At 38.8% G+C, this 25167-nt stretch overlaps 1 protein-coding gene across 2 annotated transcripts in view; it reads right to left on the bottom strand.

The window, feature by feature from the left end:
- Window positions 1-8913: 8913 nt before the first annotated feature.
- The window catches only part of LOC146001303 (cytochrome P450 3A13-like), a 35024-nt gene continuing 18770 nt past the window's right edge, over window positions 8914-25167 (bottom strand). For both annotated transcript variants that reach the window (XM_083138610.1, XM_083138609.1), the window contains exons 4-6: window positions 20615-20769; window positions 17597-17751; window positions 8914-9710 (exon numbers count right to left, since the gene is read on the bottom strand). In XM_083138610.1, the coding sequence (XP_082994736.1) occupies window positions 9057-9710; window positions 17597-17751; window positions 20615-20769 (964 nt within the window). In that variant the 3' untranslated portion in view covers window positions 8914-9056. The remainder of the gene's footprint in view (window positions 9711-17596; window positions 17752-20614; window positions 20770-25167) is intronic.

Genomic DNA, 25167 nt, shown 5'->3' with positions numbered 1-25167 from the left:
ATTCTTGCTAAGTCTTACCGTTTCCAAGATAACCCCACTTCCGGTCGCCATTTTAGATTTCCGAGCATAGGTTCTATTCACACTTTTTCTCACGTATAGGCGTACATGATGAATCCGCAAACAGATTCTTGCTAAGTCTTACCGTTTCCAAGATAACCCCACTTCCGGTCGCCATTTTAGATTTCCGAACATAGGTTCTATTCACACTTTTTCTCACGTATAGGCGTACATGATGAATCCGCAAACAGATTTTTCCTAAGTCTTACTGTTTCCAAGATAATCCCACTTCCGGTCGCCATTTTGGATTTCCGAACATAGGTTCTATTCATACTTTTTCTCACGTATAGGCGTACATGATGAATCCGCAAACAGATTTTTCCTAAGTCTTACCGTTTCCAAGATAACCCCACTTCCGGTCGCCATTTTGGATTTCCGAGCATAAGTTAGTAGATAGTAAATATGCCTTCCACTGCAACCCTGATTTTTTGACCTCTAAGAAAATCGCACCAAAACCTCAAAAACTCACTTTCTCTCCACGTTCCGCGCCTCATTTATTGCGCTGACGATGTTTCACAGCGCAGAAAAGCCGGTACGAGAAAAAACACTTTCTCATCCTTGAAGTACGAATGCACCTTATCGTAATTTTTTTCTAAGTCCGGGACCAATGTTTATATATCGCGAGCTTTGTAAACCTCTCGCGAACGATGTGCCACACACACACACACACATATGCGCGTGCGTGCCTCTCATTATTTCCGTATTGTGACGCAAGCAAACAAACAAAATAATAATTGTTTTTTTTTTTTAGGATTCCTGGCCCCTATAACCTCGCCAGGGTGCGTGGTGCCCAACCAAAAAAGTAAAGGTTCTAACGGCTGCGGTTATAGATAACCACACCTCTGTAGAGTTTCACGTGTTTCTTTTTTGTCCTATGGGACACCTCTGTTTGTCAAAAACTCGAGATATTTGCAATTTAAGATTTTTTTAATGCTGGACTTAGAAAATTTTCGATTGATGAAAAAAAAATTGGTTCCATGACGACCTATGTTTATTTTGGTATGGAAGGACAGAGGACACCGAGACTCGACCGACGCACTAAACCCGACCTTTCTACGCGTACTCTACGTCACCAAAAAAAAAAATCGACAAGGGGAGATTTTTCGATAACTCTCACTGTTTCCAAGGTACTTAGGTTTTTTTTACAGACGACAACGACGGAGTCATCAATGAGTAAACATCTGTGAAGTCGGTGAACAAGTCAACTTTTTCAGTACGTCAATATTTTTTTTTCTTATTTCTTAGTGAATGGGTTAGGTGACTTGCAACGACGAAGGCCTTCTAGCAACACGTATAAATAACATACCTGATAATTGGGTTGTTTTTGATCGTCGAACGTGGTCAAACACCTTGGGCAAACTTCGATGTGGTTTGCATGCTTGGTTGATTGACTTCTGACCAAGCGTGATAGTGAACGAATGAGACAGTAATGGTGAACACTGTCGTTTGAAATTAGAAGAAGATTAATCACACGAGCATCATCATCGTCGACATCGCTTATCCTGACGGGATGCACGACATGTTTATCCAACGTATAGGAATACACGTTGATGATTAAGCGTTTTCCTTCTGCATCTCGTGCTCGTGTTTCGAATTTTGATATATCAGAAATGGTCATCGGCGATGCCAGCCATTGCATTTTCCAGTTCAGGTTCATGCTGCTTGTAATGATAAACTTGTTCTGGATTATTTGACCAATGAATCGGGTGAAGTTCCGCCAACACACACCAAAGAAAACATTTATCATCTATATTTTGAATGTTCAGCACGGCTTTTTTATTTTTAATATCCACTGGAAGAGGAACGTAGCTGGATGCACGAAGAGGCGAGAATTGGTTTACGTAAACGGTTAACGTGTGAGGACTTCCACACAGAGACCATCCCGACCCTTTAGTCTCGAAATCGTCATGTTTCTTAACCAGTTCATTTGAAAGATCAGAATAAAATCCGTCCAAATTACCGACATCCGCCAAATGAAGAGCCTGGTTTTTTGTTCGATGATAAAAGACTCTTGTTGTACCATCGACTTTTTCGTATTCGGAAAATAGATCAACGTATGCTTTTATGGAATTATTTTCCAATTTATTTTTTAGAATATTTATCACGGATGTTTTCGTTTCACGCAAGAAACTAAGAATGTCGCAGCCTGGTTCCGAAGTAAAAGAGAAATCCTGAATATGACGGTTAAATGCAGATCTAATTGGTTTTCGTTCATCGGATAATTTAACTTGTTTGGAAGTAGAAGCTTCCGTTTCTGAATTATCGATTTTCCTTTTCGATGCTTGTCCGGTCGATGGTTTGCAAATGTTGAGGTGTTTACTTAAATGTGTAATGCTGATCATCTTTCCGCATCGAGCACAAGGCTTAGAAGGTAACGAACGATTAATTCTCGAACCTGTTTCGCTACATCTTGCCCTGTGTACCGATAAATTGTTCCTTGAGATTAGCTTCCCACAAGTAACACATTCAGTTTTATCATTTTTACGATTGAAACTGGTGGTGGATGCCATTGCTTTCTCAGATCACACAAACCAAAAAGTCTAGTATATTGCGATACAACCCCCGCCCCCTACTTGAACTATATATACGCCCATGCAACTATGCTATTTTACAGTTACTTTCTTTCAGATAAGCTGTAGTTTATAACATTTCACCAATGACCACTTCAAAATTAGCCTTAAGTCTCATAAAGTTATAATTTAGTTAATATATTAGTAATAAAGTTTAAACTAAATCCCTGTTCCTTAAAAATGAAGACCACAATTTTATTTTTGTTTGGAAAAATATATCTTTTAGGAATGCTGATCAACAAGAAGCTGTGTATTCCCACAGCTGTGTATGTACTCATGTCGTAGGTGTACTAATATAAATAAGGTTGTTGGTTTTTGGTGATAGAAATATAACATTAAACTGTGGGTATAATTACCAATTAATTAGCTTTTCTGTGAATAAAGTGTACTTAAAACAATTGTTTTTTAAAAATTATTATTATTATTATTATTACAATTTTAATAATCATCCTTCTCTCAGTCCGGCATTTGCTAGACAATATTGGGCTGGGAAAATTAGTTTCCATGCAAAAAGGGAAGAACAGCAATTTTATAACACTTAATTTAGTTAGCCTACTAATTATTTGGAGTATTAACAAAGTTACAGTTACTAATATCAAAAAGTAACTAGTTACAGCTAGTGTTACTTGAAAATCTTGTCACTTGTTATGTAATTGATTCGTTACTTCCTAGGACTGGACGTCATTGCCTTGTAATCAAGGGGTCCCGGGTTCGATACCCGGTGGAGGCACAAGTGGTTCGAATCTCACTTTAAACTGTAGGTCCAGTCCCGATTAGCCTTACTGTGCATAAAGTGGACTTAAAACACCAACTCAAACCAAACCAAACCAAGGACTGGATATCAGCCAAGGCCGCTAAAAGGATTTTTTCTCAGGGAAGCAGTAGTGCTCATAGTGGGAGGTGATAATATCCCCCAATTAAGAATATGCTCATACATCTTCCCCTACTAGGAAAGTTTTCGCGGATTCCCACCACCCACTGCATGTTTTGCATGTTGTCTGCCGGCCCCCGGGGCGGAGTGGTTAGCACTGGGTGATAACGCAATGGGTCGATAAAAGCTCTGATTCGAAGGCTAACTAAATGTTGCAGAAACTGAATTAAGTACGAATGCATAAACAAAGTCCGAGCCTATGAATGGTGCATATGGTACTACATGATCTGCCAAACATTCTGTAATATACCTGCGAGCTGTCATTTCAATTCAGATGTCAAATATTAAGGCGTCCGGTTTTCTTTGTGCAGCAGTATATTGTATTGTGAACCCAGGACTTATGTTTTTTTAAAATTTTTGTATTTCTGTAAAATATTTTAAGAATGAAACGTAACACCGGAAAGAGTAAGGCCACAAACCTCAAACTTTAGTCGCTTATAAGGTAAAGGACTGCAGAATGGCTAAAGAGTAACTATCAGAAATATTGATATATTGAAAACGGAACTTCCTCCAGCACATTTATGAAGAAAATATGGTAAAGATTTCTGATATAAGGGAGAAATGTCGTCAAGTAGTGTTGTACAAAATGCGTTATCGTAATCTAAAAGTATCTTCAATTATCTCATAATCAACGCAGCAGTTGCTTCAAACGTAATTGTATTATTCTTCCTTGCTCTCTTTGGTGTATGAATTAACCAAAAGTTTGTTTTTATTTTTTGTTAATATTTTGGACTTTTACTGTTTTCCATTACTGATACACTCGTTCTTTTTCTGATGAAAGTATCTAACTGATCTCATAAAAATTATTAATATTGCTGCACACCTATGAAATTTTTCTAAATTCCACTAATCAACCTGACGTCATCTTGCATCAGTAAATACTCTGATCGACCAACCTGTATGTGCAGTAGCTAGATTGTGAAACATCTATGATGTTATTATATCTTTGAATATAGATGTTCAATTGTTTTGTTGATTTGGTTTGTCAAGCATGGAGTTAGCCATGTTGTATGTATATTCTAAGTTATGGATTAAATGATTATTTTTTATAAAATCGAACCGACATGATTTATTATATCATATTACCGTGATTGGTAATACAACAATTTGGCCGTCATTGCCTTGAAATCAAGGGATCCCGGGTTCGATACCCGGTGGAGGCACAAGTGGTTCGGATCCTACTTTAAACTGTAGGTCCAGTCCCGATTAGCCTTACTGTGCATAAAGTGGACTTAAAACAGCAAATCAAACCAAACCAAACAATTTGGCGACTATGTATGGGATTCAAGGACATATTCTGGAACCTTTCGATGTGGATAAAGGTAACATTGATTTGTATTTGGAGCGGTTTGAACAGATTTCTGTTGCTAATGGCATTCCAAAGGAAAAGCAAATTAGTCATTTTTTTGCATTCTGTGGAGGAAATTTATATGATGTTTTAAGGTTACTCCAGATTCTGTAGCTAGTAAAACATACGAAGTAATAAAAGATGTATTGTTGAATCATTTTCAACCTAAGCATAATGTAGTCGCAGAAAGATACCGTTTTCATCTTATGAAGCAAGAGTTAGCAACCTATGTCTGAATATATAGTAGTTTCTCTTAAACATGTAGCTACTAAGTGTTACTTTGGAGCATTCTTAAATGATATGCTAAGAGATCAGCTGGTGTTTGGAGTTAGCAGTGAAGTTACAAGAAAGAAATTGTTATCAGAAGGCGACGTTTCCTTTCTTAAAGCTTGCGATATTGCCGTGAATATGGAAATGGTTGAGAAAGATGTACGACTATTCCCTCAAAAAGAAGGTTTTGCTACTGATTATAATGTACATAAGGTTCATGAAAGCAAGTCTAAACCTTTCCAAGCGTTCTCCAATAGGAAAACTAACTTTAATAATCAGTTTGAGAAGAGCAGAGTTAATGAGAAACCTGGAACTTCAAGACAATGGATTTGTTATAAGTGTGGAAAGACGCATAAAAAAGATAAATGTTATTTAAAGCAAATTAGATGTAATTACTGTGGGTTCTTTGGACATATTCAGAAATTTTGTAGATTTCGTAACAAACCGACAGATAAAAACTTATCAAGTTTACAAAGTAAATCCGCTGAATCTAACAGTTGCTTAAGTAATGTGTCTCTTGATGTAATTTCAAAAGAATGTAAAAATTCTATTAAGTCGAATGCAGAAAAGGAACATCAAGAATTGTTAATTTCACGCGATCCCTTGCACACTTTCCAGTTACCGTTGTACAAGTATGGTTCTACTAAAGAACGGCAATTTGAATTTAACTCTGTAGTTGGAACTTTGCACAATACTGACAAATGTACAATTGATCTGAATTGTGATGGTAAATTAGTTAATTTTGAGATCGATACTGGAGCTTCTGTAAGTGTGTTTGATAAAAGATTTCTCGATCAATCTTTTCCGTATTTAAAGATTCAACCTGCAAATATAAATTTGAAAAATGCTGTCGGAAGACCATTAGCATTAGAAGGTCAGGTTATGTTCGATGTATTGTGGAGAGATAACAAATATAATATGAATGTTTTTGTTTGTAAACAAAATCTGCCACAACCAATTGTAGGAAGAACTTGGCTGGATATTTTATGGCCCAATTGGAGGCAAAATTTCATGTTACAGCAGATAGGAGTTCAGAGTTGTTCTAATAAGGAAGTGGTGAGAAATGAGACCAATAAGAACGAAGAATTACCATCAATCGGAAGTACAGTGTGGACAAGAAATTATACATCCAGATTTCCAAAATACGTACGAGCTACAGTGACGAGTCATTTAGGAAGACACTTGTTATTGGTCAATGCCGGTGGAACAACGAGAAGGGCACCTGCATCAAGTGAAGTTTAAATCTAACAGGTCGGATACAGACAGTGGAGAAGATAACTTTTGGATCTTTGATGGTTCCGTGTCAGCGCAGGACAGGGCGTGTGAGGAGAGATCGTAAACTGGACGAGAGGAAGCTGTTACTGCCTCGGCAGTGAATAGTCCACGACGATCTTTTAGAAGGAGGAAACATCCTGACAGGTTGCAGCTGTCATTTCGAAGAAGGGGAAAGTTGCAGTAGCTAGATTGTGAAACATCTATGATGTTATTATATCTTTGAATATAGATGTTCAATTGTTTTGTTGATTTGGTTTGTCAAGCATGGAGTTAACCATGTTGTATGTATTGTATACCTATTCCAAGTTATGGATTAAATTATTATTTTTTATAAAATCGAACCCATATGATTTATTATATCATATTACCGTGGTTGGTAATACAACAGTATGTACTTATCTTGATTATGCGCGAAGATCTGGCAACGTGGCCCTCGGTTACTATAACAAACGGTGGTCCCATCTGTTAACGAAAAATTACCGCGAAATCAGCTTTACTACGGCCTTGACCATAAGTTGTCCCTGCTTTCTAAGTAAACGTACAGGGTGGCTCAATACGTCACTTAACACCCCCGGTACAAGGCCACTGCAGCGCGCAACATGGAAATGGTGATGACCAATCGTTATCAGACCAAGGGGGAACCACATTGACGACACCCGCAGTGTCAGCGGCCATCTTGATGTACGCCATCTTGAATTAAACTTCCGAATTTTAAATGGGAAGGGGGTCGTATCACATATCAAAATGGGGTAGAATTTCACGAGAAATGCAATGGTGAAGGCTTTTTCGACGTATCTTTAACCAGTAAAAAGTTATGACTGAATTCTTGTACCAATTAGCTCCTTTTCGAGGTGTTAGAAAAGTGCCTTAAAATTTTTTTAGCGCATCGGTAATGCATCGAGATCAAAGTGACGTCTAGGGAGAGAAGTTCGCATGCCATTGCACATTATTTTAATCGGATACATCCATGAAGAGCTGCTCATTATGAATGGTTGTCGCGAACAATTTACAGTGTGACGCTTCCATTGAATTAAAAGTCCTTCACAGTGACAAGGCTAATGTTTATGTTCAGAAGGAAGTTCATAAACAGAATATGTGACCCTTGTCATCTGATAACTAACTTTGGACAAAAACTGGTTTATAACGTTCCCATAAGTGTTCTGGTGTTCTTCCCTATTGAAAAAACTCTGTAAAAAGTACCTTCTTCCATAAGCAAGGATGAAAAAACGGTTTATTTAACAAATCCAAGTAGCCCTAAGCATTTAAGGTTCCGTTGATGGAAAATTGACTAACCAATCGTGTTCCACACAGCACGTCACACCATTAACTTACCAACACTAACCATTCAGCTTTGATCTGTCAAAAATGGGTTATCAGATAAAAAGCATCGAATATTCTGTTTCTAAACTTCCTTCTGAACATAAACATTAGCCTTGTCACTGTGAAGGACTTTTAATTCAATGGAAGCGTCACACTGTAAATTGTTCGTGACAACCATTGATAATGAGCAGCTCTTCATGGATGTATCCGATTAAAATAATGTGCAATGGCATGCGAACGTCTCTCCCTAGACGTCACTTTGATCTCGATGCATTACCGATGCGCTAAACAAATTTTAAGGCATTTTTCTAACACCTCGAAAAGGAGCTAATTGGTACAAGAATTCAGTCATAACTTTTTACTGGTTAAAGATACGTCGAACAAACCTTCACCATTGCATTTCTCGTGAAATTCTAGCCCATTTTGATATGTCGCACGACCCCCTTCCCATTTAAAATTCTGAAGTTGAATTGAAGATGGCGGACATCAAGATGGCCGCCGACCGTGTGGGTGGCGTCAATGTGGTTCCCCCTTGGCTAGGCAATGATTGGTCGTCGCCAATTTCAAATTCTATGCCGCAGTGGCCTTGTACTGAGGGTGTTAAGTGACTTATTGAGCCACCCTGTAGAGTCACTCCCACTAAAAATGGGACACCTAGAATCTGACTCATTTACCTCCAAGGTGTTAGGTCAAGGTGTGTTTATTGTCGGTGACTACACACCTTGCTTACATGGGAAGGTCCAAATTTTGTAATCTCTACATGAGATTGCAGGTTCGAGTCCCGGTCAGGGTACGTGTGTTTATTTGTAAGTGTCCCAAGTTTCATTTCATCATCATTTTCATGGTCAAAAGTGGTAGAGAAGGGGCACAATTAGAAATTTACAAGAAATATTGTAACACTAAATTTAGGAGCAGAGAAGACAAGTTACACTGCAGGGGTCATGATTTCCTTTGCATAAGTCTAATCATATTACTGACAAATAGGTGCATTCTGTGTGGCAAGTGAAAAATTCTCAATGATGGGAGGAAATTCAGTGACTATTCTTGAAGCATTGGAATATGGGATAACGAGAGGGGGAGAATTCCTCATGTTTACCTTGAAATACAACATTCATGTGAGTTTTTCCTTTATTTTCTTTTTAAATTGCATAGCAAATACTTGAAAGTAAAGACAGTACACCATATTTAAGGATTAAACATGTATCACAAGTGCTTATTTACATTAAAACTACCTCTGAAATTTCCGTGACAATGCTTACTAAAACTTGTCAAAGAAATCCGATGTTCAACGTTTCTGAATTCGGAGATAAACTGGATCGTAACTCACAAGAATACGGGTTCCGGGGTCAAATCTAATGTTAGTTTCCTTGCAGACATCAAATCGGAAAGCTGGAAGTATGTAGCACATGGCCAGTTTCATCTGTTGCCATGCGTATCGCATCCCCACGCAATTGCGAGGACCGCTTCCAAAAGGCATGTATGCGTACGTGTGGATTCTGTCTTTGTTCTCTGAGAGGAACCGATCTGGATTGTAGACATCTGGATCAGGATAATAGTCTGGATTCCTGTGGACGGCCCAAAGAGGAATCATCATGAGGGTGCCTTTCTTCACCCTGACGCCCTCGTAGGTAAATTCCTTGTGGCACATCCGCTCCAGGCGGGGAATGGTGGGATACATCCTCATGGCCTCCGATATGCAGGCTGTGACGTAGGGCAGGTCCTGGATGAGGTCGCTGGTGACTTGGCCCTTGGTTTTCTGAAGAGCTTCGATCACTTCCTTCGTTGCCTTCTCTTGGATTTCCTGGTTCTTTGCCAGGTGGTAGAGCATGAAGGTGAGTGACGTCGCTGTGGTGTCGAAAGCTGCAAGCAAGAAGTTCACTGCCTGGCCAATCAGTGTGTATTCGTCAATGTTATAAGCTTTGTTCTCTGGCAACTTCGCCTGAAACGAAATGGCATGAAACTTCAGTGATGGCAACACCGGCAATGAAAATGTAACACCTAGAAATGCTGGCTTTCCTTCAGAATGAGTGATGATGAATCAACTTCAATAGCAACTTTTCAATAGGAAGTTCTGCTATCGCTAAAGTTAGGCAACACACATAATGCATTTCAGGTAAGCCAGTATTTCAGTATTTTATTGCTGGTAGCTGTACAGATACTTATCAATTTAATGGAAACATCTGAAAAAAGTGCAACTGACCAGATTAATATGGCGTTGGACCACATTTCGCTCCCAGAACAGCTCTGATGCGATTTGGAATGAAGTCATAGAGGTCGTGAATGGTAGCAAGCGGAATATTACACAATTTCTCGTGCAGTGCAGCACTCAGTTCCGTGAGAGAGGATGGAGGAGAACATCTGCGCCAGACTCGTGTCTCCAAACGGACCACAGATGTTCAATTTTGTTCAGGTCCGGGGATTGGGCTGGCCAGGAGAGGTGTTTAACTTCCTCCCAATGTTCTTCAAACCACCATCAACATACTCCAGCTGTGTGAATGGGTGCATTATCATCCTGGAATATGCCGTCATTGCCCAGAAACAACATCTGGACCATCGGATGCACGTGACCCACTAAAATGGCGACATAAAATGGCAGTGACGGCGGCCTACAGCATCACAGAGCCGCCGCAATGTTTCACGTTGGGAGGAGACACTGCAGATCATACGCTTCTTTGGTCGCCCGCCAAACACGGCTCATGGTTTGAAATAAGGTGAACGCTGATTAATCCGACCATATCACACGTTTCCAGTCACCAGCGGTTTATGTTGCATGTTCGCGGCACTATTTGCGCCGAGCTAACGCCTTGTGGTCCCTTATCAGTGGTTTCGCCAGTGCAACTCGACCCCGTATGTCCATATCATGTAACTCGCGGCGGACTGTGATTGTCGACACAGGCTGTGGGAGGTGCTGAATGAGTGACTCCGTCACTTACACTGCAGCCGCACGACGGCAGTTCGTAGTGACAATCCTCTTTAATGCTTGGCGGGACCTGTCACTCAGGATTTTCTTCCGACTAGTACTCCTCTTCGCCGATGTGGTTTTGCCGTGAGTTGTGCAGGTCGTCATCACCTTGGACACTGTCCCTCGCGACACACCCAACACACTTTACACTTTCGTCACGCTCGTACCACATAACCGAGAACCAACAATTTGTCCTCTTTGGAAATCAGAAAGGTCGCTCATTTTCCACTATCACCTTCAGCTCAGTTCATTGCACGCTGCCGTTCTACTGCTCCTTAGGTAGTAAGGAGATTGCGCTACCACACCATCACCAACAGCCCAACTCTGCGGCCGCCGCCTGCCCGTTGCCAACCCAGACATCTGACGTGTTTCTACCTCCAGGTGTTTCCATTAAATTGATAAGTATCTGTACAGGTTTTGATATTTTTTAGTAACATGTTACAAAATAACACATCGATCACCGATGCTTAAAATAACTGCTCCACTTTATGCATACAGACTAATCCAGTCGTGATCTACAATATTAAGTGTATCCAGAAGCACCGAAATATGTACTCAAACCCGGGTCTTCTTGATCGGAGACATATATATGCCATCCAATAGCTCACGAAAATACATCGTATACCACAAGTGCGTTTTTGTTTTATTTACAGTGCTCGAAGTGAGGGAGATGTATCCTCCAGCTAGCAATTTTTTTTTTTTGCAAGACATGGAAACAACATAATGTAGATGGATGCCTTGTGATTTTTTTTTCCTACGGTGGATAACATCCTCCCTTATTCCCCACCTTTCATCCAACTGTGACAATAAAAATAACTGGTGATGCGTTTTGAACTGAATATCCTTATTCGATTCGTGATTCAAGTGTGGGGCCCCGTGGTGAGTGTTTAGCAAATCGTGCTAGGAAGCCAGGGGTCCCGAGTTCGAATCCCGGCCCGGGCATGGGTGTTTGTGAATGTCCATTCACATATCATGACTCATCCCCATCTTCGGAATTAGCCAAAAGTGGCACAAAAGCGAAGTAAAGTAAATCAAATCAACAACAAGTTTCTTTTAAAAAATAAATCAATGAAATCTGCTTAAAATGTGTATATTTGTTAAATATTCGTATCCAAAGTGGTTGATTATAAAGAGCGCATCAACACTGAGACTACTTGCATCCTCTGCCTAACACGTGAAGATAAACCCTTTAGCAAAAACATAGCTATTTTAATCCTCCTTTGGTGGCAAGACCATCCCTAGGTTTAGCGGGCCCTGGGGGATAAAATATATGCAGTGCCTGCAACTAAAGTTTTCAGAGGTCTGAAGATATCACAGATCTTTGTTCCTTAGTCTGAAATATAGGTGTTGTATGGAATCAAAACATTATTACAATTAGTTTATGCATTTTATTACCCAAGAGAAAAACATGTTAAAGTTAGAACGAAGAATTGTAGGAAACTCTTATTTCACCTGTGAATGTGGCAATTTTTAATCGTTCTTTACTTTTTCATTCAATGACACTTAAGTGAATTTATATTTTCATATAAAATAATATTTTCACTTCTAAATGAATAGTGCATATTAACTATTTTTGATTGAAATGTTTGAACACATGTTTTATGTAGTACTTTGTTCAGTATTTTGGGTACTTTTATATATGTCAAAACAATCCATGAGGTCAAGAAAAATCAAATTAGTTGCTTAATTGAAAGCACCAGCATCCTATAAACTCGTCATAAACTGTTCACAATCACAAAAAAAAGCATTTTTATCTGGTGCAGGGCCTTGGGCGAGAGCCCCAGTTGCCCCTCCCTAGGGCCGGCTTTGGTTGGTGGAGGTTGAGTATCATGCTCACCCCTACACAGTGGCGACGATTGGGAGCCAAAACTGCAGTGGCAAGGACAGTTTACTTCCCATTGAAGATAAGGTTTATCATAGTGCGGTGGCAAAAAGTGTGTGGAGGACAACTGTAATTTGGTTTTCTCCTTCAACATTATCACACCTAGCATCCCTGAATATCTCCAGGAGGAATAAGGCGAAAGTAACCAAGCTTCGTCACTTTTTCGTTCAACATTTCTGAAAATACTCTTGAATGTCTCCGTAAGACATGTGTAGGTCTACTTGCACCTCTTTTTACATTGGGAAACACACGTTAGGATTTTAATCTACTTTCCAGTGTTCTATTTTGCATGTTCAATAATAATACTAAAAGAAATGATAACCCAGTCGTTCAAGGGTGAGCATTCCGCTTGTTTCTTATCGGCTGTTGTCAGAGGAAATTCCGGCGGCAACTGAAAGCCACGGTTCCCTCTCCATCACACACACACTAAAACCTAAGTGTAGCAAAAATTATGGAAGTGAAGTTAACAAATTATAATACATGAAAATACTACAATCACGACTCCATTGTGTGAAGATTTTCCTACGCCCATAATAATTCCCCTTTATTTTCAGGTAGTGATTGCTGCCACAACAATTTGTAGATTAAATTTGAATGAGTTCATATGATGCTCTAGATTACTAATCCACTATATCCTATGGTATGCTAGGAGAAATGATGAAACGCACATGAATGCGGGGTGTGTGGCTGGAATGTGTACTACTTTCTCTTGACAAAGAACCTATCCACAGGGTGCCCCCCTGAAAAATTAAAAAAAAAAAAAAAAATGGTTCCAATAAGGACCACCCTAATGTGTATATATAATATAACTTTTGTTATTTTAAATGTGGAATTATACATTACACACACACACACACACACTCACACACTCACACACACACACACACACAGTGATCAGAACCCTACATGTTAAAAGTGGCTTCGCTACAGCAACAACTACTCTTCCAAAATGTAGTTTGGCTACAGCTAGTTACATTTGCAAGAAAGTAGATCTCTACGCTACTCCTGTATGCTACTCGCTACTTCGCTACTTCTGCACAAAAAAACTTAAAACCACCACATGGATATTAATAATAATAATAATAATAATAAATTGTCTTTATTCAGCGGGCGAGGTTCAGTCAAGGGCTGCTCTGCCACCTAACCCTTGTCAATATGATAATACATATGAGATTATTATAAACTTATGGAGCAGTAAGCTAAACGTAAATAATAATAATAATAATAATAATAATAATAATAATAATAATAATAATAATAATAATAATACAAATAAAAAAAATTAAAAAAATGAAGAAAGAAAAAAAATACATAGGACTTAGTTGCATACAAAAAAAAGTGTAACTAGAAATACAAAAGACAATAGTAATAATAATAATACAATAATACAATTCCTTTTAGTGAGTGACTTGATACCTTCAGTATGTGCTCCGACTCTGCCATTGTTCCACTAACAGCAGATCTTTTATTTTACCTTTGAAATATAATGGGTTGTTTACACTAGCGATAATTGCAGGCAATGCATTCCATGCTTTGGGAGCCGAAAAGGAGAAAGATGATTTGTAGGCCGTGGTAGAGTGATGGGGTAAATCGAAGTTGTTCCCCTTACGGGTAACATACTGATGGATTTCCCTACGGGAATGCATCTTCTCAAACAGGTACTGTGGTTTACCTTCTGTCAGTATGCAGCGTATAAAACAGAGATAGTGCAACTTCCTTGTGTTTGCCATGGTAAGAACTTGATTATTATTTAAGAATGGAAGAATATGATCGGATCTTTTTACTTGAAAAATGTATCGGAAGCAGGCATTTTGCACCATTTGTATTTTTTTACTGAGCTTTTGCGAGAGTTGAGGGGTTTTAAACATTATCACAATAGTCGAACAAAGGGTAGATTAATGCTTGGATGAGTCTTAGCTTGCATTCCGCAGGGAGGAAGTCACGGAAATATTCAGAAGAAGGCACTATTATGATAGCTGAATTACTGGAAAATAAATTCTGTTATTTATTATCATGATTACCGTCATTCGCTAATTTTGATAGCAGTGTTACTTCAGTTACTTATTTTACTATAGAGAAGATTGCCCCAGTACCGGACTGTGCCCAGTACCGGACAGTGCTCAGTACCGAACAGGAGAGCTTTATGCACTGCTACGCTAGGTGGCAGCATGTGATAGTTATGTACCCTTAAAGCAACATGAAAAACTGCAGTAGTTCGCGCCACTTGGAGTTCAGCGTTGTCATTGTGCAGCAGTTCGTTGTGAAGTGAACGTCACCTGTTTTTTGTGCTCCACCGATAACTTTTACACCCTTTGTTGAGCATCTTGAGGTGAGAAAATAGAAGTGTTGTGTCTTCGTAAAGATTCTACGTGAATAGAGAATATAGCTAATAATGTGCTGACATAGTCAAAATGTTTCTTAGGTTTTATTACTTAGCAATTTATTCCAACCTCTCCCGTGGCCCCAATACCGGACACTACCTGTGTTCCAGTACCGGACAGAAAAACAAATCTTGTGACAAAAATATTAAAGCCCTCCTATGTTTTCAGGGATTTGTAGCGGGATTGCAGGAAGACGTAAAGGAAAATGGGAGACAGAAACTATGAAAAGGGCCGTTCGTGCTGTGCTTACGGGGAAGTTTTTTGTTAGGGTAGCAGCTGGACACTTTTCTGTCCCCACAAGTTCTTTGGGTGATCGTGTTTCGTAGTAGCGACAATATAGCTCACTTCGTGTGTGAACTCTGTGTGCAATGATTGCAGTAAACTCCCTAACGACAATATACAATATGCAGTATATAATGTTACTAATATTTGTCCATGTTTTTTTTTGTTTTTGCTAACTTTTATATGTTTAACATAATGTGTCCGGTACTGGGAACAGTTTTTTGAAAGGCATAATTTGCATCACTGTTCAAGAAAAGCAATTATAAACAATCTCTTTAGGTGTGACTTTTATATTATCTTATAACTCATGTTGTCCTTTATTTTTAGCTTTTGATTTTGTTAAGTTTCATTAACAGGTTTTCTGTACACTGAACAAAATGCTTAAGTTTCCGGTACTGGGGCAATCTCTCCTAGTGTTTGAGAATAATGCACCTATGTAAGTGGTATATCAATTCAAATTTGATATATGAGTATTCCATAGGGTGTTACCCAAATTAATTATTACAACTATACACAAATAAAATTTGGTAGGATTATTTATGTTTATATATCAACATATTTTTCTTGAGAATAAATATTTCATCTTAAATAGACTGATATTAAATCAGTATTTTGAACGAAAAATATATCTCACTGACTCTTTCAAGTATGATAAGTGTCGTGAATATCACGGATAAGGTTGGCACTATTGATTTGTCACTGTGGTGGAAAATGGAACGCTTTTTTTTGCACTGCAAGTTGTGTTTTACACAGTAATTAATGACATTTTGCGGTCTCTTTCACCATGGATATCCACAGGACTTGTTCCTGGGGTGCCGCAAAGGAGGCATGTTTCTCCCTAAAGCAGCGATGCAGCTGGAAAAACGCAGCTGTTAGCCGGAATATGTTCATATATATCAGTTGGTTACCGGGATATTAGAATTATTCATATACTAATAAAATAAATTACGCTGATACGTATAATCTGCGATGTCAAGATATTTATAATCTAGATTATCCCTTTTTCCATGTAATAGACTTTGTCTTTATGAACCTCCTGTTGAATGATTTTTTGACACTATTGCCACATTCAAAATTTACCTCAAAATACTGAGAAGAAATGTAGCTGTAGCGAAATTTTCGTTACAACTATAGGAATTTTGTAGCTTCGCTACAGCTACAGCTACAGCTACAGCTACAAATTTTGTAACTAGCTACAGTAGCGCGCTACTTCCGATCACTGTATGATTCCATTTTAGAATAGCATTAATATCATGTTCTTTAAATTGGATATTATTATTTCTTTTTTTTTTAGAAGTTATGGACATTTAAGAACGGGTTTTAAAAAGTAACAATTCCGAAACATATAAAGCTGTTTTTAAAACCTAAGTCTTCAAATTGGCTATTCATTTTGTCCATCAAAGATTGAAAACAAATATTTCGAACGTATGGACTGCATTTTTGCAGACTAACGATGCTCTGGCGTCTGCACTCGTAGCCAATATAATCCTCTGTGCTGTGTCCTATCCATGTGTGTTTGTGATTTGTCCTTCGTCAGTTTCTTCTTATCGCCCGCCATTCATCTTTGCGATTAGGCAAAGTTGGCAGAAACTGAAGTTAAATAAAATCAATCAATCAGGTACTTGTAGAGGGTCGTAAAGTGCAACCAATTTCCTTACAAATACCTACTTTTTCAAATATTTTACCAGTCTTTCAAACTTCGATCTCCACGAGTCGATCAGGAACGACTCAGTATTTTTATAACGCGTGTTATATGATGACACATCAGTCCCTCCTTTAATGTAAAACATGTGCGGCGGAATTAAAGATTCTTGCATCTACAAAGAAAATCCAAAACACATTCCCACCACACACCCCGTATTTAATGTGTGAATTCATGTGCGTTTCATCATTTCTTCTAGCCTACCATAGTGCAATTGTCTGTCAGTTATAAAACTATAGTCGGAGTTAGTTATGGTTAGCTAGGATATAGTGGATTAGTAATCTATAACCTCATATGAACTCATTCAAGTTTAATCTACAAGTCGCGAAACCTATTTTATGCTTAACTGCAAAGCCAAACCTTTATCAAGTTGACATAACTATCTGCGTTTGTAAAAGGCATTAGGTGAGTCCACTAATTCTCCCCACTTACGCATGCTAGTATCTGTAAGCTTCTGGGCAGAAGTTGCCAAAACGTCAACCATAACAACTTATGTACTTTGCTTTCTCGTTGTTTGATTATTCCCTGAAAACCATGACGACTCAAACAACAACAATTAGTTTTCAAAATCAGTACGATTTCTTCTGCAATTGTCGAATAACGCTTAGCAACTCACCTGCTGTTCCAAGTCTAGGAGAATATCCACAAAATCTCCAAACTTTTCTTTAGACTTTCGCCTCTGTTCGAAAATATCTTTGCACATGGAGGTGAAATATTGCAACGCTTTTCTGTCAAAAAGGTCGAAATAGTCCTGAAGGAACGGCAGAAGAACTGGAAGATATAGTAACATTTTGACAGTTTATTATTAACTTACCTACCAATTTAATTAGCGACATTCTCTGTAAATGCTACTTATTCTAAAACATTACATAATACCTAATACATAATAGGTGCATTCAGGCAGTCATATTGATAAAAACATCCAAGCTTCAATAGATAATGTCTAGGGAGCGGATTTCTAGGTAAAAACATACAATTTTGGTTGCTTCGTAAGTCAGACATACTTGGTAGGAGTAGCGACCATACGGCTGAAATGTAATTTGCTAAGTCCTATTTCAGATAAAATGCATAATTTTACCTTTAGCATATAAAACACATATTTATAGGGAAATAACATAAAATGTAGGCCTACATGTAAAAAAAAGTTTCCAAATTATTTGTGTAAATGCAATTGTTTGAATAATGCATAAAATAGATAATTAAATACGCAGTAAATTAGTATATTACTATCCTATTCTGGACTCAAGACACCGGTCACTACAGCCGTGGAGACAGGGGTGCCCATTCTACCAGGCCCCCTAAATCATGCCATAATCTCCACTAAGTATTTAATTACGAAAGCGTGTCTACTGAACGTTTTTTTAAGTTAACACTATATTTGATATTCCCCTATCCCTGAACAGGGGTGTCAATCCCCCCCTTCAAGACGTTGGACGTATTAGCCCTCACAATCGTTCATCATAATCTCCCAAAATATTTAGGACTTATACGTAAACAATTGATTTTTATTTGAGTATAATAACTTATTAACGGAAAGCTAGCACATTGATTATTTAAATGCTTAAGATAATATAAAATGTCAGAAAGTAAATTATATAAATATGAATTTAAACAGTGTTAGTGGGTGGAAAATAAGATTTAAAAAATCCACAGTTTGAGTACTTAACACAAATTGTTGCACAAGTTAAGGTAGAAAATTCAACAATGGGCAAAGCAAACAACGTGCTGCAGTTGTCTGTTAACCTAAACTGGTTTCTTCTTATTGTTTCACGAGACATATACAGAACCCTAGCTAGAAATTCGTAAGGTCGGGGCTAGAATACAATAATGTGCCTCCTTCAAAGAACTCGTCCCCTTTTCTCGGAGTAAATACAATAATTTCAGTAATCCATAGCAATAATTACGTGGATTTTATTTTATTTTATTTTATGCCGTCTCTTGAGTAAAATTGCTCTGCAACAAGAAGTTAGAAATGTGAATTTGACATTTATTTTTCTGCTTTATTACGTAATGCGCATCTGGGCCATTCGGCAAAATGGGATTCGGCCAAACGGGAAGATACGATCTAAACTACAAATTGTCCTTTCTACAGCACGAAAAATTAAAAGTAAACTACGACGGACGTTCATAAAGTAATAATTATTGCCAAGAAAGAATACAGTAACGTACACGAGTTTGTGAATGAATAATTCTTTATTTACATAAAGTCTACCATAGTGGAACACTTGTCCCATCGATGTACCAACTAGCGGATGCTGCTGTTGTAGAAGTCCTGTGTCTTGCTGTCCAGGAAGTTATTCGCCGCAGAAATGACGTCATAATCTTCATCGAACTTTCTTTACAATTCCGGATTCCTCCGAAAGAGAAGGCTGGCCGCTGCATTCTTCATCTTGCAGACTTGTTGCACCACACTTAAACCTTCTACGCCATCTCACCACTGTGTTATATGATGGAAAATTACCTCCGTACATCACCACAAGTTCACCGAGGATTTCTTTTGCAATTTTTACTTCCAAAAACAAAAAGCTAATAACGCCTCGAATTTCAGCTGGCTCCACAACCTGCGCCATCTTGGTTTCCTGGCCCTCTAGTGGTGTCCTGCAGAAGTACTGTGAGCGGAATGTTTACCGATCCGATAGCTTAAGAACGTAAGTCTTCCTCAGAACCTCGTATAACGTTCAACTCCTACTTGTTTCTTGCCATACATTGCGGTCCCGTTTGAAAATTCCATTTACCTTTTGTATATCTTAGCATGCATGCTGCTTAGAAATGAAGGAACCGTATTACTAAAGTAGATCTATTCTCTTTTCTACCTTCCAAGAAGTGGTTCGCGTGCTACGACGCCAGGGGCCCTCCCGGATTCGAACCCTGACCTGAGCATGGGTGTCCTTTGTGAGTGTTCCTTCATCAATTTCATCATATCTTCGCGATTAGCCAAAAGTGGCAGAAAAGCGAAGTAAAATAAACCCAATCAATAAACAATCGTCGCACGTCGCTAATGACAACCTGGCTACCGTTGCCTTTGCGCATGAGTGCACCTTGCATTACAAAAGCTCAAATCGAATCAAGGTTATTCACAAAATGCCTAGACTTAATTAAGAAACAAATTTAATATGCCAGTTTATTTGTCTGGAAAGTACTTGGATGAGTGACAGCCTACTCTACCGAATCAAAACATTTCAATTACTGTTAACTAAAAGTTTACTACATAAAACTCGTCATGTTCGGAGTAAATTAAATTAGGACTATTGAACCTTGTACCTGGTCCTAAGGCAATACGTGGCAATAGAAATATAACTATCCAATGTTTCAAGATTCCCATACCCAAGTAACACGACAGTCGTGCGAGAAAGAATGGAAGAGACAAAAATAAGAATTGCAACCAAAACATGGAGATAAGGCCACAATACGAACAAGAAGGCAGGATAACAAAGTTGTCGAAACTTCGAAATAGCATAATCCGCCATGATAAGTCTTGGGAAAAAAGGAAGAAGAAAAAAAGGTTATAATTCGAGCTGTGCCCAAATTGATTGTTTTCTAGCTATCTCACAACTTCTTAAGCCACCAGTTAGTTATCTGATACCCCCTCTCCCCCTCAGAAGAAGAGGAGGGTATAGAAGTAGGAAGTACTTACTGCTTATGTAGAGAGGAGCGACGTTGTCGATTGGGTTCAGCAATGCTATTCGCTTCAGCATTTTCCCAAACTCGTTGGATGGATCTCGAAGGGATTGGATTTTGGTGCCAAAAACTGTGACTCCAATTATGTCTGTTGCAAGTGCGGAAAGTATTCTGGAAGGAAAGTTTAATATTTTTAGCAATTTAATACGTTTCTGCGTATATTTTACAAACAATTTACTAATCAGATATCTCTGTCAATAGCCTGTTACGTACATCTAAAGTAATCAGGGCCGGATCTTTATAGGCGTGAGCAGACCCTCTGATTAGGGGTGCGGGGGCAAAAGCCCTTATGAAACTTCAGTCCGCGAAAGAAAAAGCTCGTTCCATCTCACGGTTTTATTGTATTGATGGGTACTAAACAGGGGCGTATATAGTGTGTGCCCGAACCCACCGCAAATCCCCTTAGTGTAATTAAAGGCTTATTATATATGAAAACATATGGTGTGTGTGTGTGTGTGTGTGTGTGTGTGTGTGTGTGTGTGTGTGTGTGTGTGTGTGTGTGTGTGTGTGTGTGTGTATATATATATAGGGTGTATCATAAGTAATAGCTCAAACTGACACAGTTGAAAGTACACGATAATAGAAGCAAAAAGTCTCAGTAAACATGGGTCTGCAAACGAACCGTTTTCGAGATAATTGCGAATGTGTGGTTAGAAGCCGTCACTGATTGCATTTTGTAAACACCCAGTGCTTTACTCCTTGCGCGTTCCGAGGTTTGATCTTTGTTTACAAAACCGAACATTTCCGGGAGGTTGTTGTTATCAAACAGGATGAATACAATCAGTACACAGTCTAATCGTACTGTGGAAGTCACGTCAGTGTTGTAGTCAAGGAGCTAACATCTGTAGGGCCTCTAAAATCGAAATTGGCACAACCCACAATACATCTAAGGTTTGACACCACAGTTTGGTAGAATGGGTTATATATAAACACCCTAGGTAGTATGTCATGTCAAATTGTGGTATCATTAATTTTATGGACGCCATTTTGTGTTGTGATCACGTGATTAAATATATTGTACCAATATCTTTGTGGCTAGTAAAAATAATCATTGGATAAGCTTATATATTTGGCTTGGAGGAGTTTTCTTCCAATTTCTTTGAATTATTATAATTTTTTTTTTTTTTGGTGACTTCGGTCACGTTCGACTTAAAATATGCATAACTCCGGTTAGAATTGACCGATTTAAATAATATTGACACGAAATGAAAGATAATGAAATGCTCTACAGAAAAGGTTTTATTCACATTCTATGTAGATGCGTTGGTTTTGTTGTAAATATAGATTTTAGCAACATATTCAATAATAAGAATTACACTTATATGACTTTCTAACCTCAGCCTTTTGTTTTCAGCGTTCCTGAACTGTTGAAGTCACAGCTATCAAAATCAAAATGGACACGTTACAAGTAGATGAGCCAACTGTAAGTCTTGTACCATCCCCTGCAAAGCGGAAGAAAAATACACATTTTGATCAGTGCATCATATTCCAGACGAATAGTGATGAACGTTTACGAAAACCACGAGACATTTCTTTGAAAATTCTGAAGTCTGCTTTGGAATTACGTCACGATGAAGCTTATCAGCGCTTAAAACCTCACCTACACCAACTCTCTGACCTTAGCATTCAGTGGCATTCAACATGCTATGAATCATGCACTAGCAACCATAACCTAAGTTTGGTTACACGACGACAATCACCTGCTACATCACAGGTAGATGCAGATGATGCTAGTGTTAGTGGATATAGTCAGTCTTTGATGGTCTCCCGATCTCAAGTAACAGGCACCGACTGGTCGAAGTGTTTGTTTTGCAAAAAGAAAACTCACAAGAAGATTAAGGAATTGGTAATTGCTAGTACATTTAAAGCTGGCAATGCAAAAAACCATGCCGCTGATTAACAAGGAGATGAAGAGGTGCTGTTACTGCTTCATGGAGTTAACAAAGATTTAGTAGCTGCAGAAACGAAGTATGACAAAGCATGCTATTCTTCATATGTCAGCAAGACAAATCTTCAGTTTACTGGATTCAAAGAGGGATCACTGGAATCGACGTATGCTTCAGCCTTATCTGCTCAGATAACAACGGATATTTTAGCCGGAAAGGCCTTCGGTTTGGATGTGTTACTAAGAATTCACAAGGAACGTTTAGAACAAAACGATGTGGACTCTCAATCATACACGAGGCAGAAGCTGAAACTTCGACTGAACAAGCACTTTGGTGAGGGGATTTTTTGGCATCAACCATATGATCGCTCCCAGGCTGAGTTTTTGTACTGTAGTTCTATCTTTGTTCATGATGTTCTTAATGCAGCTCACAAAAAGGCATCAAAGACAAATACAGAAAGGTCCATTTACCAACCTGAAGAAGCAGCAAACCAACACAGAGACGAGCGTAAGAGACTACTTCATCTTACAGCTACAATGATAAGAGCGGATATTGATGCTAGCAAAGGCATAAGTATTAAGACACCGGATGTAAGTGAGCTGACACTGGCAACTTCAAAGTCTCTCATACCAAATAGCTTGTACTGGATGTTGCGTTTGATCGTTTCTAACCCTGAGAGTGAAGATGACGAGTCTTCTCCACAATGTAGAAATGAGGCAGACGAAAGGCGAATTCTCATGTTAGCCCAGGATGTTGTTCATTGCGCCTCTCGTGGTCGCATTAAAATGCCTAAACATGTAAGTCTGGCAGTGTTAGTTCGCCATCTAACAGGTTCAAAACAGCTTGTAACTATGCTGAATAGAATGGGTCACTGCGTCTCATGTGATGAAGTGCAAGTTATAGATACCAGCCTTGCAAAGGAAATCCTAGCTAAATCTGAGCAAACAGGTGTGGTTGTTCCAAGTAATATCTACCCAGGTTCCTTTGTACAAGTAGCAGCTGACAATAATGACATCAATGAGGAAACTCTAAACGAAATGAACACAACTCATGCCACCACGTTAGTAGTGTACCAGAGAGGTAACTTCGATCCAGTACCACAGCAAACAGTTCATGCTGATCACACAAAGAGACAACGATCTGTTGAATCAAGAGGTCGTTGCCAGGCCTTTCTGAACTTCAGTTCTTCTGGGAGGCGACCCACTACTATGAAGGGAAAATCTTGGATGAATGTCTTTTTCCTAGGGACCAACAACATTCATACCCTGCACAGATGGACCTCGCTTGGGCACTGGTTCGTCTATGTCCAACTACATTATTCGAGGTTGAAATATCTCCACCAAGTCCAAGTGCACAAATAACGCCAAGTTGGAGTGGCTTTAACGCTATTGTTCATACCTCCACACCCAACACCACCAAGCTTGGTTTCTGCCCTATGTTAGAAGGATCGCCAACGGAATACAGTACAGTTTATACTGTCATGAAGAATGTTGTAGCTATGATGAGCAGTATACGACAGAAGGATAGTGTTATAACTTTCGACCTTGCTATCTACGTGAAGGCCAAAGAAATTTAATGGCGACGACCGGAAGAATTTCAAAGTTTTGTGATTCGCTTGGGTGGTTTTCACATAGTTCTAAATTGCCTATCCCTAATGGGAAAGAAGTATAGTGGCTCAGGGTTGGAAGATCTACTAATTGAATCTTGAGTTTATGGTAGCAGTACAGCTTCCTTGCTTCTACAAGGAAAGTCCTACAATCGTGGAGTGAGGGCACAGAAACTAATTATGGAGGCTTTCTTTCGCCGCCAGTGGGCAGAGTTTGCGAAATGGTTGCTAAAAGCTGATAAGCTTCATCGTGAGGTAATTCCAAAGCAGACTTCAGAATTTTCAAAGAACTGTCTCGTGGTTTTCGTAAACGTTCATCACTATTCGTCTGGAATATGATGCACTGATCAAAATGTGCATATTTCTTCCGCTTTGCAGGGGATGGTACAAGACTTACAGTTGGCTCATCTACTTGTAACGTGTCCATTTTGATTTTGATAGCTGTCACTTCAACAGTTCAGGAACGCTGAAAACAAAAGGCTGAGGTTAGAAAGTCATATAACTGTAATTCTTATTAATGAATATGTTGCTAAAATCTATATTTACAACAAAACCAACGCATCTGCATAGAATGTGAATAAAACCTTTTCTGTAGAGCATTTCATTATCTTTCATTTCGTGTCAATATTATTTAAATCGGTCCATTCTAACCGGAGTTATGCATATTTTAAGTCGAACGTGACCGCAGTCACTTGATCACAACACAAAATGGCGTCCATAAAATTAATGATACCACAATTTGACGTGACATACTACCTAGGGTGTTCATATATAACCCATTCAACCAAACTGTGGTGTCATACCTTAGATGTAGCGCCGGTTGAGCGAAACATTTTTTTTCAGTATTAGCTCCTTGACTATTGTGCTGTACTGCGTAGTAAAAATGGAACCTTAGCAACGAAGATCACATTTTACCAACTAGGACGACATTTGCAAACAATGAAGTCAGTGGCGGCTTGTAACCACACATTTGCAATTATCTCGAAAACGGCTCGTTTGCAGACCCATGCTTACTGA

Source organism: Lepisma saccharinum, chromosome 17 (genome assembly GCF_977018435.1).
Source record: "Lepisma saccharinum chromosome 17, izLepSacc3.1, whole genome shotgun sequence".
NCBI lineage: Eukaryota > Metazoa > Arthropoda > Insecta > Zygentoma > Lepismatidae > Lepisma > Lepisma saccharinum.
The sequence above is the reverse complement of the archived record's forward strand: the minus strand, read 5'-3'. Positions and strand labels throughout refer to the sequence as shown.